Below are 16,663 nucleotides of genomic sequence, written 5' to 3' on the forward strand. Positions count from 1 at the left end.
TGGCTTTTCCCATACCAATTCAGACATTTCCTGCAGAAAACTACAAAGCCCAAAGCTGTGTGAGCTGCTGACAGACATGTTTCCACAAAGGACTGTGAGAGAAAACACTTTGATTCAATGCGTTGAGCAGGAAAAAGATGGGCAGTGTGGGGAGGGAAAAGGGCCGCTCTCTGATTTGATGGATATTTCTGACGCAAACTGGTAATAAGGTGAGTGCTGCCAGTGCAGATATGTGTGTGTGTCCAAATAAATGGGTTTCCCCCTTCTTCCTCTGCCTCTGTCTCAAACAAAAGATGCAAGACAAGGCCACAAAAGGGTAGTTTTGTGAAGAAAAAACTTCCATCTCTCATATCTCTTTTACTTCTCTTAATACCTTGGAGGCGAGGAAGTTCAACAGCCATTTATGCAGAATGAGATGCGGTACAAGAAACAAATTGTGAATTTTGGACATTTGAAAACCCAAGGAGAAAGCATAGGAAGTGGGGCACCAGTAAGACAGAAGTGGAGAGGAGAAGACCTATGTTGGAGTAAAGAAATAAGTCTGACAGCTGAAGAGGTTTTTGAAGCGCATAGCCAAGATGATGCTGTTAGTGAGCATACTTCTCGCTGGATGTGGCCAGGCAGGTGAGTCTGAATTTTATATTTGTGATGTTGCTAAGAGAATGAAAGAAAGGGCGAAGGTTAAGAAACCAACAGCCATAAGCAAATATTTGATGTGGTCACCATGTGCCCATGAAAGCATTTATTTTTAACACATGATGTCAAATGGAGCATATTGTATTCTTCTTTGCACACAGTGCGACTGGAACTATAAGCATGGGTGGGAGTCTAATGACATTTACTCCTTTCCATGTCATAACTTGTAAGCCTGCGGTCTCACTAACAAACCTAGACACATCACAGAGATCCAGGCAGGCATGTTTGCACACACTCACACTCTGTGCATATTACAATGTGCAGCTTTTACACTGACTTATATTCATGTTGTGGAGACTCAAACCTAAGCTTCAGTAGGTCTCATTCACCAAAAATCTTCTTCTAGATGTTCCCATTATTCATTGCATGAGGATGATGATGACGATAAAGTGAAAATAAAGTGAATATCTGTCTTTAAATCTGCAGATTTATAATCACTGGCCACTTCATTATGTACACCTATACAATCGAATGCAATCTAAAACTGCTGCTCTGCCATGAATTCTACTTTTACAAAGTTTCTCAGTTTTTAGGTTGAAACTGTCAGAAAGGTGATAATTCTACTCTCTGTTTATTATTGAGGTCATCGTGGGTGGTGGAGTCATACTGCAGTGCATTATATTAGGAGGTGGTTCTAATGTTTAATGCACTACAGTACAACTCCACCGCCCACTATGACCTCCATATTAAACACAATTAAGAAGTGAGGTGTTTAGTGTGTGTAAATTCGGCTCGTACCTTAGAACCAATCACAAATTAGGAACACTGTTTACTGTCAGAATCAGATTTATCAAACTAGTTAAGTGAGAGTTAAGTGGCTTCAATGGTTGGTGAATGAGGCCCAGAGGAAACTAGCATGTGTTCCTAATAAGGAAGGCAAAGTCCCCATGAAGCCAGTATTTAATCAGGTTTTGTTCCACATTATGTGAGTGATACACTGTAATACAAACTTATATTCACACACATGTACATATGTGTACTAATTAGGATAGTCTCCATAGTTCCCTGAGAAGTCCAGTTAAAAACTAAGAATGGCCATTTCATAAAGGTGTGTTTGATGTTGAGCTAACAATCTCAACATCTCTGCAATGAATAGCTGTCTTGAGTCAGGACGTGGGTCTTCTATGATCTTTACTACTTATTATGTCCCAAATGCGTTGCATTCCAGCAGTTAAACTTTTTATCACTGTCCTTCCAGATGTTCTCAGATGGGATCTCAGTCATCAGTGCTTCACATTAAAAAGAGATCAAATCATTTATGGCATCTCCTTAAACCGATTTATATAAATTCTACGTGTGTGTGTTTGAGGCAAGAGGCAGTGTATTTGTGACACAGCCAAAATAGATCACTGACATCACTGTAAAATTGGCTTAATTGTTCCACCAGTACTGTCTCTTTTTTGTTCTTAGCTCAGCCTGTCTCTTCGCTATTGTTTCCTGCTGGATGTCTGACCCTCTTAATTTTTTAAAAATACCGTTTCAAAGATCTACACTGTTTACCATTAATGACCTTCCCAATCTCCCTATCTTTGCCATAATTTTCTTTTAAACCTTACGTCAGTGAACAGGATTGGGCTCTTTCTTTGGGAAATGGCAACTTATATACCGCTTTTATCCAAAGCACTTTACAATGTTGCTTCTCATCCACACACTCACACATTGGTGTTGGTGACTGCCATGGAAGGTGCTTACCTGACCCACCAGGAGCCACTTGAGGTTCAGTTTGAACCACTGCGCGTTTTGTCCACGGACGACTAGCTTACCAACTGAGCTACAGCCCCCTCTTTGAAACTCTGGCTGTGATGTCTTGCGTCACCCGCACGAGCAGTATAACTACACCTTGACGACCTGCACCTTGACATTGTAATATAGGCTCGAGGATGCTACAAAGATCCTGGTGTGATCACACGCTCAGCATTCCAGCATATCCATTTTTGTTTGAAGTATTTTTGTATATTTACCTTGTATTTATAAAACTAGAACAGAAGACAACATGAGTGTCACAACTTCAAGTTTGATTGAACCACTGGGCACAAACGTAGCTCATGTCTCCACCACTAATGCTACAGTGCACTGTAGGACTTTGTCTGGGGACAATTGGAGGACGGATTTCCCAGGAAACACAAACATTTGTTTCTGCAATGTACTTTAGCTCTGTAATGTCTGGTCTTCTGGCCATACATAAAAAAAAAGTTTAATCTGCATTCAGAAGATGAAACATCAGTCTTACGAATTTGGGTCAAGCAGACTCTGTCCTACATGACAACGGTTTTGTTTTTGTAGGATTTTTTTTATTTATATAAATTCAACAAAGAAAGCATCGCTTGTTGGAAACAAAGACTGACCACAGAAGAACAAATAAGATTAAAAGGACAATTAGCACAGTTGGAAAGTTTCCTTCAACAGTGGAATAGTGACGATCCAGAGAGATTTGACATCTATTTAGGTGAGGTGAGGGAGGTTAAGAATTCAAAATAAACAAGAATCCTGTTTCAGCAGCAGTCCTTGTTACAGATCATTTCTTTCCAGTCTGTATCCTGTAACCTCCCTGCTTGTAGTGTGTAATTTACATCTGTACAGAAGAGTAGATCAGATGCATGGTGAATGTTGGACTTTTGAAACTGATTCTGTTACTGAAGTGTACACTGATACTGTATATTGTTTGTGAAACTACTGTTAGTTCTTTGTTTACATGACTAATCTTAATTCTCATGAGTTTACTGATTTCCCACGAGTCCTCAGGCTTGCCAACAAAAGTGCCTCAGTACCTTTCAGTGGATGGATAATCCAGGCTGAAACCTAAAACAGTCACCAGGTGTTTACACTAGCAGAAAATGAATTTGACTTTCCAAACATAAGCTACATTTTCTCCCAGGAGCAAACCCATAACAAATACGAGGCAACAGACATGCCTCCACAAGTATTTCTGCTTTTTCACATGGTATTTCCAGTTCATGTGGTGTGGGCCACATCATGTGAGGCCTCTTTACCCAGATTGCTGCTATGATTTTATTGCTGGCTTGATTAGGCACATGTGACTAACTGCATAGCCCTGTTGGCAATGGGTGAGCGGTTGGCAGAAAGCAGAGGTCTTCCAGAGCTGTGAATTGTAACGAGATTCAGACTCACGGATTCACAAGGCATGAGCCGTTCACTGGGAATTTGATTCTTGTGGCCGCGTGGAGCAAAGTTGGCCCAACTTACCTCATTTCATACGTTAACTGTTGTGTTTGCGTAGACGAGAGACATTTTCATTCTGCAGGCGGTCGCCACTACATCACAGAAGAAAAATGCTAACCCCACATTACTTCCCACAGAAGAAACAGCCAAGTAGACTTGGAGAGAGGGAAAATATTGGGGTCTTTTAAATGCAAAACATTCTCCAAGAGGAAATGGAAATATGATCACTTTCCTTATATGAGAAGCAAAACACATCAAGACTCAATCATGATATTTTTAAGAATAGCCTGGACCTCGTTCCATTTTTTCCCCTTTGGACTGTTTTTCCAGGGGATGGGTTTGGGGGAGAAATGGAAAGAGACAGGGTTATGATTTGTATTGTGATGGATGCCAACACAAATTGGCCAGTCATTTTTTTCTCCCTGTTAAAGGGGATGCTGCACAAAAAGACCCATTATACATTTACTACATCAAAGCACCACTCACATTTCTGTGTTTCGCACTTCATCATGAGGAGCCAAAGAGAAGAGGGAGAACAAAATTAGAGCAACCTTTAAAAACAAAAAAATGAGGGGTGGTGCACTTTCAGGAATCAAAGTGAGTAGAGGGGCTGTGATGCTACAGCACTCCTATGTGGTCCTTTCTTCTCTGTCTCTTTTCCTCTCTCTACCCTGGCTCTTCCTCCTCTAATATTCTGTCTTCCCTCTTTTGTGGCTCTGAGCCTATGAGCAGCGTGGGCCCTTCCTTACTACACACCCGGGGGGGCTTTAAAAAGGCAGGGGCTGGAGTTCTTAGCAGCCACACACACTCGGCTGTGCCTCTGCCTGTCGGTCTCGGCGTGCTGCTCTGAAAGCCGGCTGCGTCTACCTCTCCAGCCTCCAGGTTGCACGGATTAGAGATGCACATGCTCCCCACTCTCCCGCTCATTGTTCTGGGCCCCATCCTGCTGGCTGTGGGCTGTGCCACTATGGAGAGCCAAGGTGAGAAGACAGGAGAGGTATTATTGATGCCTGCGGCTGGGATATTAGTAGTACTCTGTGGGCAGACAAATGGACGTGCGGAGGGACTTAAGCAGGTAACCTCAGCTTGGTAAAGCCTAAGTGTGTGAGGACACACTTTGTTTGACAACTTCTGCTGGAATCATCCATGAGCACACATTCAGACGTGTAGGTGTAATGTTAGTGCAGATGCACAAAGGAGCGTGTGAGTTTATTTTTGCCTGTGTCTACCCATTTGAGTAATATGTGGGACGGACTGTTTGTCATACTGTTGTTTTTGTGTGTTTCCTGATGAATGTTTTTTTAACTTCATTCACTGTGAATTTCTCAGTGAATATAAACAGTAAAAAACCAAGGTGTCTCCTCTGCTGTTTTTTTTTTCAATGACACCTCAAGACACTTTTTGTCATCTATCCTAAAATAAAATTCCAAGTGTCAGGCACAGATGGATGTGCAGGCACCCACTGACACACCAGAGTTCATCTGAAGCGTCACGGCACTGGAGCTTTACCATTCCACCCTCGGAAACACCACACACCCACACATACTAAGCAGTCAATATCCTCTCGTATCTATCCACATTGCCTATACATCTCATTCTCGAACTTTGTGTGTGTTTTCTTGGAGCAGCACTGTATGAACTTGAGAAGGAACCAGCTTTCTGGGACGCTCAGGCAAAGGCAACACTGGATGCTGCCCTGAAACTACACCCACGAAAGTACCAGGCCAAGAACATCATCCTGTTCCTCGGTGATGGTAGGTCACACTACCAAGATGGAACCAATTCAAATATTCAAATGACACATACAGCTCCATATGCAATAGAGGACAATGCTCTAAGTGTGTCAAGTTGCACCATGTTTACTGGGCTCAGAATGAATTCAGAGAAACTGGCTGGGACTGTTTGGGTCATGGGATACACCAAATGGTTTAAGGTTACATAGGCTTGACAAACAATCCCTTTGAATTGTGTGTGAGTAATGAGCATAAACCATAATTTTTCTTCAACTTCCAAACAAATAATCTTAGTTGCTTAAAAGTAAAGCTCTTTTTTAGCGCTTTTTTAGCCTTTGGTTTGGTTCAGGTTTATTGTTATGGATGACTGAGGGCTCTTAATGAGCTAATAAGCGACTAAGCTTTAGATAACTCAATATACATCTGCCAAGCACCAGATATACAAACACTGGCAACTAACTAATAAAGACAGTTGAGCATTTTGAAGCTAAGGACATTTATCTCCTGGATGTGATGGAGGCCAAAACAAAGCTACAAGGAGAGGATTAAATTCTTCACATGGCCGAAAGCACAATTCCAATCTGATGTTAATGTAGTAATGTAATGACACTCTGTCTATTTTGTTATTTAGTTAAAATAACTTGTCGAACCTAATATATTTAGGAGCTTGTGTAGTGGGGCGACTAAGTTAAGGTGGGTTTTCCACTTAGTCCAAGTAGTGGCTGTTGCACCCTTTAATAGTACATTGTGGTATTTACTGTCTGTATGGTCTACCAACTGGCAACTATTGGCTGCCGGTGAAAGTTTCCATCTGGACCAGGTTTGATAGGAACATTTTTCAATTTAATTGTCACTTGTGTGATATATTTGCAGCTGGTGAGGAAATGAACGTAATTTTTGTAAGGACTGTTTAAAGGCGTGGAGATTTAGGACTGTTTGTTCTGTTAACTAGTAGAATATGTGCTTTAAATCAAACCTACTTAGTCACATTTCTGGGTGGTCAGGGCTGATTTTCCTTTGTGCATCTCTTCTTCTAAGCTCTGCCCTGACTTCTCAGCTTTATGCCTGAGATGTTTAAAGGGAGAGTTTAGTGCATCACAGTCATCACATGTGTGCCTTCAACCAAAGTTTTTAAAGTCAGGGGTTAAATATAGTTGGGGACCACAGGAAGAGATCAAAAAGGTGCTTTAGACGTTTAGGAAAAAGTGATCATAAAGCATATACTGTGTGTTTTTTGTAGTGTCATCATGTTAGACATTTTACACGTAGTGGTCTGAATGTCGACTGGGAGAGTCAGTGTTGGCCTCTGTGATGATTTTGTTTGAAAATGCGGTTCTCCTTGAAAACCACTGCCTCAAATGCCCGGTCCATTTGTAGATTCAGTAGATGTTAATGGCCTTGCCACGTTTTTACTGTTTACGTACAGAATTACTGAAGCTTTTTTCCCCCACAATATAGACAGTTATAGTCTGAGCCTTTCAAACAAACACATTTTAATATTTCTGGTCTGTTTTTTATGAAATACTTACATGCTGGACAGAGAGCAGTTGTCAGGACTCTGTAGGGACGGAGCAACACAACCTTGACATAGTGTAAAAGCTTTCTTTATTGTGTCACTCAAAACGTCAAATGACTGAGATTGTGAGGCTATGTGAGGCTAGTTGTATCACGACCTTCGTTTGTCAATCATTGTTTTACAGGGATGGGTGTGTCCACAGTGTCGGCAGCTCGCATCCTACGGGGTCAGATGGAGGGCAGATCAGGGGAGGAGACGGTGTTGGCCATGGACACTTTCCCATTCGTGGCATTGTCAAAGGTAAACACACAACCCTGCTGGACTGGTTGTTTATTAGTCATCATTATTAATCCACATATTATCACATTGGAGATCACAAGGCTGATTCACACTTTTGAGAACAACCAGGCTTTCTTAACTTAAACTGTGTTTTTATCAAATACTTTTTAGAAGTAGACTATTTTACAATTAATTGTAAATAACTAGATACTGTAGATAGATACTGTACTATAAGTTATATTCCTTTTAACATGCCTCTGCACACACACACACACACACACACACACATTTCTTTTCATCACTAGGGAGTACGTCACATTGACTTGTATTTATTTTCTGAAGACTCCCCCAACATTACCCATAGCTACCATTTGCCTAAAACTAATCTTTGCTCTATCTGCAACCTAAACCAACACATGCACAAACACACACACACACACACACACACAAACACAATTAACATTAATACAAATTGATAGACTCTGAGGATCAGCGCTGTGTGTTTGTGTGTAAAAGAACAAGAAGGAGAAAGTGAGAGCGAAATCACCAGAGCTAAATGGTTACCAAACGTGTTGTTCATGTGGGTGCATGTGTAGACTATAAATCCTTGGATGTGTCTGTAGCTGGTTAATAAATCAGCACAGTGTGACACATGGAAAGCTAAGAGAAGAAAAAGAAAGAGAAACAAAGTTAAAGCTAGAAAGATAAACAAAAAAACATTTGCAAATGATCCATGGTTTTGCATGTGTGTGCATTTTTCACTGGTTACATCTTACCATCCTGCCCTGCCTTAAGTCCTTTAATGTTTGTGTGGTAAGAGCTTGAAGGGATGTTATATCACCACTTTAACTGAAGATGCTGACATTGTGGTAAAACTGTCAACAGAGACTTAACAACTGATAAAAGCTGGAACGTAATTCCTCAGTTACTGAGACAATACATGACTATTCAGCATTGTAAGTGTCCCGGTATTCTAACCTATACCAAATAAATACATTTGCTTTATGGTATGTATCTGCATATGTAACCTTTTATAGTTTTCTTTCCCGTAATATCCCCCTAGACAGTCCTACTCTTCTTATTTGACACTGTTAATTATTCATGTATTTCTAGCTCTGTCATCATTTCTGATCCATAGACCTACAGTGTGGACAAGCAGGTAGCAGACAGTGCTAGCACAGCTACAGCCTACCACTGTGGGGTCAAAGCCAATTCTAAGACAGTAGGAGTCAGCGCCAATGCAGTGGCCTACGAGTGTAACACCACCTTCGGAAACGAGGTCTTCTCAGTACTCCGGCGTGCGAAGGCGCAAGGTAAAGAAAATAACTGGCTTGACAAGGTAGTGAGTTTCTCGCGTGATGGAAAAGTCAACCGCTTGGAATTACTTTCTTATCTTTAAATATACAATGACCATATCTATCCTAAAGTAAAATATAAGAAATAAAACAATTATCTGATAAACACATTCACTGATACTTGACAGTCACCAGTATTGGTTCAATGTTCAGAATACATACAGCAATCAGGCATAGCCTTATGACCACCTGTGCCATGAATTCTACTTTTACAAGGTTACAATTACTCAGTTATAAATTGAAACTGTCAAAAAGATGATAATCTTACTCTCTGTTTATTACTGAGGTCAAAGTGGTTAGTGGAGTGGTACTGCTAATGTTTTGGCCACCACATTTTAGATGGGGAAGCCAAAACTTTACTATCAGTGTATAATTCGAAGCTCATCTCACCCTGATCAGCCTTTACCTTAGAGATAGTGGTGATTTTACAACATGCCGTTTGTGTGCAGCTGTATTTTTGCGTTTAAGCATGTCCATGGTCATTTTTTAGAGGGCACATTAGTGTTGATTATGAAAAACAAAAACTCACTGTGCTCTATTTTTGTGCAATCTTTACAGTTTTCATGCCGCTCCTGAGGCATATTTCTATTTTATTTTCCTCTACATCCCGAAACTTTCCTGGCACCAAACAAACATGTTCGTGCTAATGTGGAGGAATAGGTGCAGCAGAGCCAGTGTTTATGATGATTAGGTGGTGCAATTTTAATATTTTGGCACAAAACTGCATTCGTGTCAGAACCTACTCAGGCCACCTCTTATCGCAAAGGCAGCCACAGGGTCATTTTCAGGGCAGCAACTGACAGAGACCTTTTTCTGTTTGCTACACTTTTTTTCATCTTCTGCAAACTGATACATCCATCAGCACAAATGAGAGTCTGGCAACAATTACCAATTATATCATTGATATCAAAAGATATCTGAGACTTGGAGAATTTGTAGAATGTTGGATCATTTCTGTGAAATCCTGAAAACACTTCTAGATTCCTCACACAGCAGCAGAAAAGATTTGGGTGTTTCATCTAGGCTGGGGTGTCTGATTTGAGAGAGCTGTATGAAATTTTTTTTCATGGATGGCACAGCAGCAGTAACTCTGTCAATTATTGAAATCTCTGGATATTTGAATCAGTCAGACTACGACTGACAGATCTTTAAAGGACAAGATCTTACGGTAAATGTTGTTCTGTGTTTTTCTTAACACAAGACTACAAAGCTTTAAATCAAACATTTAAGATGATTAACAGCAAAATCCCCTGGGTTAAAGAATGAGTCCTAAGCAAATCTGTAAGGCTACCTTATTAAAAGCACAAGTCCAAACTTTGTGTCAAAATGCTAATTATTTTGGCATAATGATCGCCATGATGATCCAAGTCTGGAGCTGAATCCTGCAAAGCTTAACATTAACCAACCTGTTACTTGCGATCATGCCTAAATCATCAAACCTGACCTGTTAATACAACACTGCACCAGACGGAGCAGCAGTCTGGTCCTGTCAAAACACACACAGACAGTGGATGCAGAGGTAGAAATAATTTCTGTTATTTCAGTAAATTATGTCCACTTTTTTTTTTTCCTCTGCTCAACTAATTGCATAGCACAAGTGAACTCTCACACCTCGGCAAATTCTGCTTACTTTACATGCTGCTTGCACAGCGTGGCTAGTCTATAGCCTATTTCAGGCAAAAAGAGCCCATTATGTGTAGCAACATTATTTATAAATTTTGGCTGCACTATGCTTTGTCTTTATTTGCTTCTGTGCGATAATGTCACTGTATACATATCAAGATTCTAATAGGATTAGGAAGTATTTTAATGAACCTTTTCATGAAGCTTCGGATTTTTGTTTAATGTGTGTAGTACAAATTCTGTTTCAGCGGTCTGTCTTCAAGGGATGTTTCAGTACATTTCATCTAATTTTTATCAAAGATAAAAATACTCTCACCAAAATAAACATATTGACGCTGTGTCTCTGCATTGTTTCAGGAAAATCAGTTGGTATAGTGACCACCACTCGTGTCCAGCATGCCTCTCCAGCTGCTGCCTATGCCCACTCGGTCAGCCGCAGTTGGTACAGTGATGCAGATCTTCCTTCCAGCGCCCGCCAACAGGGCTGTGTTGACATTGCCATGCAACTGGTCACCAACTTTGACATTGATGTATGTATAGTAAGAATAATTCTGTTCTGTTCTGTTCTAGAAAATAATATGAAAAGTTTAGGAAATATTGTTTCAGCCTGATTGTGAGTGATGTAGTTTTATCTTACAATATATTTCTTTCTGTAGGATATGACTCATTTTATCTGCAACGTGAAATGAGTACACAAGGACTTTGATCTGGTTGATTTGTTTTTATGACATCACATAATTGGCTGTAGAGCACAGGACTGGCAGACAGTCCAGGAGAGAATACACTAACAATAACATAAGCACTTGGAACACATGGAATATTATAGGACATTTTTTAAAAAGGAAACATTTTTTAAAAGTTAGAAGTCATAGTTATGCCAGTCATATGTGTTGTCACATTGCTATGACTTATTTAGGATATGAACATTTACTTCTGGCATAATTCATATCAGACTTAAGGTTTACTGTAAATATGCTACTAATGAGCTATTTAATCAAGTATCTACAGCATTTTTTTTAAATCTTGTATAATACAATAAAAACTATACTATACTAGGTAAAAGAAACTGAATGCAATGTCTTATAAGACAAAATGTGTTTTTCTCTGATGTAACCCATTTATCTGCATGCTGCTCTATGTTAATAATTAGTTTTTGCTTTGCTGTGGTTTGTTTATCTTTTCTGAATCCTCAAAATACAACAACATAAACCTAGGTTCATAAGCAGCAGTCTTTGTGAATGTAAGGCTTTATAAACTTACAAAGAAGACAACATTTTTATGCCGTCAGTGTCAGCATTGCTTTCAGGTTGTCTGGTTATTCATACATTTTTGTGAACGCAATAACTCGGGAATGCCTTGAAGGAACTCCTTCAAATTTGGACTCAAGAATGAACTGAATGGACTTTGGTGATCTGAGGTCACACTTGAAGTCTCTATAAGGTCACATCTGTCTGTCCCATTCTTGTGAATGCAACAAATTAGTAATGCCATGAAGGAATTACTGTAACATGGCACAAATCCACTTGTCTTAGTGGCCTCGCATCTGTCCCATTCTTGTCAAAACTATACTCTTTCTCAGAAAAGCCTGATAGGAATTTCATTACATCTGGCACAAACATCAATTTACACTCGTGTACGGCTTTACTAGATTACATGCATAGAAATGGTCTCTTCTTGCCTCATCTCGATTATGTAAGGTTGCAATGCAACACAGCATTTTTTTAAACAAACAGTTGTGAACATCCACATTTAAGTATGTTATTCCTGGGTTACAAATCTGAGATACACATGAAATATCTGCAGACATGGCAATAATAGGGAAAAAGAGACCCTTTGTAAATGCGTATTATACCTGTAAATATAATAGAATATGTAATATAACGCTTGATTGTATTTGGAATTTCTTTAAGGTGATTCTGGGGGGAGGGAGGATGTACATGACACCAAAAGGCACTCCAGACCCCGAGTATCCTACCTCCAACTCTCGCAAGGGGGACCGCAAAGACAAGAAGAACCTCATTGACATATGGCTAAAGGCTAAGGCTGTAGGATTTTTTAATATTTCTGTCAGTTATTCTCATATATTTCAGGAGGCATTCTCACTGATTTATGTATCCTCTGTTTTGTGTTTCAGGATAAGAAGTCGCACTATGTTTGGCACAGGAAGGAGTTTGATGAGATTAACGTTAAAACTACTGACCGGCTAATGGGTGTGTGCACAGACACGTAGAGCCTGTAGACAAGACACACATAAACTTCATGCAGCATTTAAAACACACTGACAGCATATTGATAGACTGATAGAAATACTGTCATTTAATGCATTTCATTGCATGCAAAATACATTACCTACACGCACACACAAAAACACAACATTTGTATCTCTGACGTCTATGTACTCTGGAGTTGACAGATAAATGTCTTATCTCAGTTACCTTATCAAAGGCTAAGAAATGTGAAGATTCCAGTAAGGTCAGCGTTCATCTTTACAACCATGTTATGACGATACACAACACATGCACATTTACATTTAGCTGGTACTCACAACAATACAGAGTAGGGTCTTGCAAAAGCCTGTGATTACTTCTTTAAGCATGTCAATATGATCCTTGCATGTCTCCAAGGCTGAATATCCCAAAAACAAAACAGAAATTCTTTAATCTGCAACTAATGTGAAAAAGTATTCATGATCTCAGATCATTGACTTTAGCCGAGAATGCTGTCAAGGATTTGTAGCTTGGTAAGTGTGTATATCAGCTCTCTCTTCTTATGAGGCTGTGCTGTAACTCTGTCCATTTAGATGCAACGCAACATACTTGTCTGCTGTTGTGTCTTATTTGGTTGCTGCCCAAACATAAAGAAATTTATCTCCTTTTCCTGTGGCTTCAGGGCTGTTTGAGCCAAAGGACATGAGATTTGAGGTTTTCCGGAATAACACAAGAGACCCGTCCATCGTTGATATGACAGAGAAGGCCATAAAGATACTCAGCAAGAATCCTAAAGGATTCTTCCTGTTTGTGGAAGATGAGTACTATATCAGCATTTTGGACAGATCTCTGAATGAACACCCCAACTTCTGAGTTACCACTAAAATTAATCGAATGAAATTGTATGACGCTCATATGTTCACAACTAATTCAGTTGTTTTGTGGTGTCCTACACGAGGGAGAATTGATCATGGTCATCATGACGGCATCGCCAAACTGGCCCTCACAGAAGCCATCATGTTCGACCAGGCCATTCAGCGTGCTGCAGAGCTCACAAAAGAATCTGATACACTCACTGTGGTTACTGCTGATCATTCTCATGTCTTCACCTTTGGAGGTAACACACCTCGGGGAAATCCTATCTTTGGTAAGTCACCATAAAACTCTTAGATGGAAAAATAATAGAATTAACTTAGAATGGATTGTAATATGGTTTCCAAAGTACACATGTTGTCATTTTGCTTCTATTTGAAAACATGATATGATCAGAGTATTATTTCTCAGCTGTTCCTTTTGTTGTCATTCAGGCCTAGCACCAAAACAAGCTGATGACAAAATGCCTTTCACCAGCATCCTATACGCCAACGGCCCTGGTTATGTCCATATAAATGGAAGCAGAGGGAACATCACAATGGTGGATTACTGTAAGTACAAACTAATGTCTTTCATATGTGGCACTTGTCTGTCACCTACATTTATTATTTTGTTCTATGCACAGGCCTTATTGTTTACATGTTTATGTTTCATAAATGTTTCTTTGTGGAATATTGTACAGCAGTGATTCAGTTCCTCCTTTTCTTGTTCTGCACCATTGCATACGAGTGTTTACTTGAAGGTGGAATTTTCATCTGGATACATATATATATAGCACAATTAACATCTATACTACATTTTCCAGAAAAGTAAAGGTGCAGTTAACCAAAGAGAGTAAAATTTTCCCACTGGGGTTAGCCACCATGTATCCACAGTGTGCAAGTTACTTCTTATCTAGAGCACATGGACGTCTTTTACATCATAACTTCACAAAGATGTTTGTTATTTTCAGCTCTGTATATTTTTGTTTTGAGAAAGGAAAACATCAGTTGAGCTTTTAGTGCACTTGATATGAGAAAAATGATACACTAAACAATGTAGCTTTATCAAAAAGTCCAAAATTGCCTTCTACATTTTGATAATTATGTAATTAAGTTTAATAGGGTAAAATGCAGAAAACACTTTTTTGTGGGCAAATTAACTCTCATCTATGTAGTTACTATAATCGTAATGCTGAACATCCATAGATGTGGAGCGGGTGTCATCCAGGCTTTACTAATAGCAGTGCTAGAAGACAGGGTTGCAATACCAGAAGGTTCTTTTTTAATATTATAAAGTAAGAATATTTTGTGTGGTCCAGTGCCGTGAGCAGCACCACAACAAGTACTGTACTGGGATACAGCTGGAATTGCTGGTCTAACTAAAAGCATATTTTGTTTTTACATCTGATGAACGAGACAGGGAGTTGCCTAATGCACTCTTTGTGTACAATCCATGTGTTTACTACAGATGACGAGGAGTACATGCAGCAGGCTGCTGTCCCTTTAGATTCTGAGACCCATGGTGGTGAGGATGTGGCCATCTATGCCAAAGGCCCAATGGCTCACCTGTTTCACGGAGTGAAGGAGCAGAACTATGTGGCACACGTCATGGCCTACGCTGCTTGTTTGGAGCCTTACACAAACTGTCCCCCTCATCCCCACTACCACACCTCAACTGGATGTGTGAACACACCATCAAATGTCCTGTTTGGCCTTATTTCCTTCCTCTGGTTGTTCAGATGACCCCCCCCCCCCCAATCTAATAGATTGCATGAATGCTAAACATTTATAAATAAATATATACACACATTTATTGTATGCACACAGAATGGAAATTCAGAATGCAGGGATATACGTACAGTACTGTATTTTAATGGAACTGGCACGGCCTGATGACAGAGTGTGCATTCACATACCTTTGCAATCTGGCAAAATGCAGGTTTAAACATGCTTGTAATCATTGTTATTGAACAGGCTTACACATAGGTAGGCTTTGCAGGCTAGAACACATGCAAATATGCAAACATAAACTTAATTCATACACAAGCAGGCCTTTAATAAAAACGAGTGGAACTATCAGTGTTCACTTTAAGGACAATTTCTGACCTGTAATGGTGAATTGACTACTAACTTGCACTAAATAGTTTTACAATTACACAATTAAATGCTTGTCCAATTTATTTGAAATATGTTTTCTATCAACACTCAGAGCTATAAAACATTTGCAAGGAGCTTATACATTACACTGAGTCCTCACTCAGAATAACTTGAAACAACCAGCTCACTGCTCAGCTTGTGGACAATTACACGGACCTCACAGTTGCTGATCTACATGTGTTGGCTGAATATCTTGCTGGACATTGTGTCATGTCTAGCTGTGATACCAACAGACCTTACAAGAATTCAAGATGCTGTACCTCTTCTAGGAACGGAAAAACGTGTATCTCGACAGTTTTTTATATTCTGTATGTTGACCTCATTGGCTCCAAATTGTAAAACTGTGTCTGGTTTTCTGTCACTCGATATGTAATCTATTTGAAATGTACATGAATGTATTTTAAAAGCTAATATTGTCCATGTATTTTTATACAGTTTTTGCAAATGTTTCTTACATGTAAATAGCAACAATAAAGATTCAAGTCTAAACAACTTTATTGATCACTCAGGGAAACTGTGTAAAGAAAACCTTTATAAGCTATGAATTAATTAATTAAGCACACAAAAAACACAAAAGAAATAAAAAAAAAATGCATGATACACTTCTATAAGGATGACGGGTCAGATATGAAAAACATTCTCAGTTCTCTCCAAATTCCACGGTATCATTATTTTTGACAAAGTCAGGATGACTCTGTATTCGGCTGTTCAGTTCCTTTGTGGCTGAATAATCTTAATTTTGTTGTTGGTAGCTGGACCGTTCAGGCCCTTTGAGGTCATGCTCTTTTCCTAAAATCCTCCGCTAAATGCTATTGCTGTCGAAACACCCTGTGACTTTGTGATGGTCTGTGAGTGGAAGTGTGCTAAAGATTTTCATTGACACTACCAAGAAACACCACACAGATGTGCGGTCAGACCCACCTGTACAAACAAAAACTCAAGTATTCATTCATTCGCCAAAAATTCCAAGAAGTGGTAGCTCTGTCAGAAAAAAATGCTTTAAATCTCTGTAAACCGGTGGACTCTGTACTCTGTCCGGCTGTACAGTACTAATGCCTGTGAA

The 16,663-nt window shown here is 39.6% G+C and overlaps 1 protein-coding gene across 3 annotated transcripts; it reads left to right on the plus strand.

Annotated features, from left to right (window-relative positions):
- Nucleotides 1-289: 289 nt before the first annotated feature.
- On the plus strand, nucleotides 290-16,086 carry alpi.1 (alkaline phosphatase, intestinal, tandem duplicate 1). 3 transcript variants are annotated; one of them, XM_067514412.1, is made up of 11 exons: nucleotides 290-624; nucleotides 5,505-5,630; nucleotides 7,310-7,425; nucleotides 8,543-8,717; nucleotides 10,740-10,912; nucleotides 12,293-12,427; nucleotides 12,517-12,592; nucleotides 13,272-13,406; nucleotides 13,545-13,736; nucleotides 13,897-14,013; nucleotides 14,912-16,086. In XM_067514412.1, exons 1-11 carry the CDS (start codon nucleotides 579-581, stop codon nucleotides 15,184-15,186), a joined length of 1,566 nt encoding a protein of 521 aa, XP_067370513.1. In that variant the 5' UTR covers nucleotides 290-578; the 3' UTR covers nucleotides 15,187-16,086. The 3 variants fall into 3 exon arrangements, with proteins under 3 accessions (XP_067370513.1, XP_067370512.1, XP_067370514.1); XM_067514411.1 differs by lacking the exon at nucleotides 290-624 and adding an exon at nucleotides 4,587-4,856; XM_067514413.1 differs by lacking the exon at nucleotides 290-624 and adding an exon at nucleotides 4,830-4,951.
- Nucleotides 16,087-16,663: the final 577 nt, after the last annotated feature.

The sequence above is a fragment of the Channa argus genome, chromosome 8, assembly GCF_033026475.1.
Source record: "Channa argus isolate prfri chromosome 8, Channa argus male v1.0, whole genome shotgun sequence".
Lineage (NCBI taxonomy): Eukaryota > Metazoa > Chordata > Actinopteri > Anabantiformes > Channidae > Channa > Channa argus.

Bases quoted from the DNA above. Each gene is read 5' to 3' on its own strand.
- alpi.1 (XM_067514411.1), top strand. From the start codon at position 4,775: ATGCACATGCTCCCCACTCTCCCGCTCATTGTTCTGGGCCCCATCCTG. The intron at 4,857-5,504 runs GTGAGAAGACAG...TTCTTGGAGCAG, and splicing joins TGCCACTATGGAGAGCCAAG to CACTGTATGAACTTGAGAAG. The intron at 13,737-13,896 runs GTAAGTCACCAT...GTTGTCATTCAG, and splicing joins TCGGGGAAATCCTATCTTTG to GCCTAGCACCAAAACAAGCT.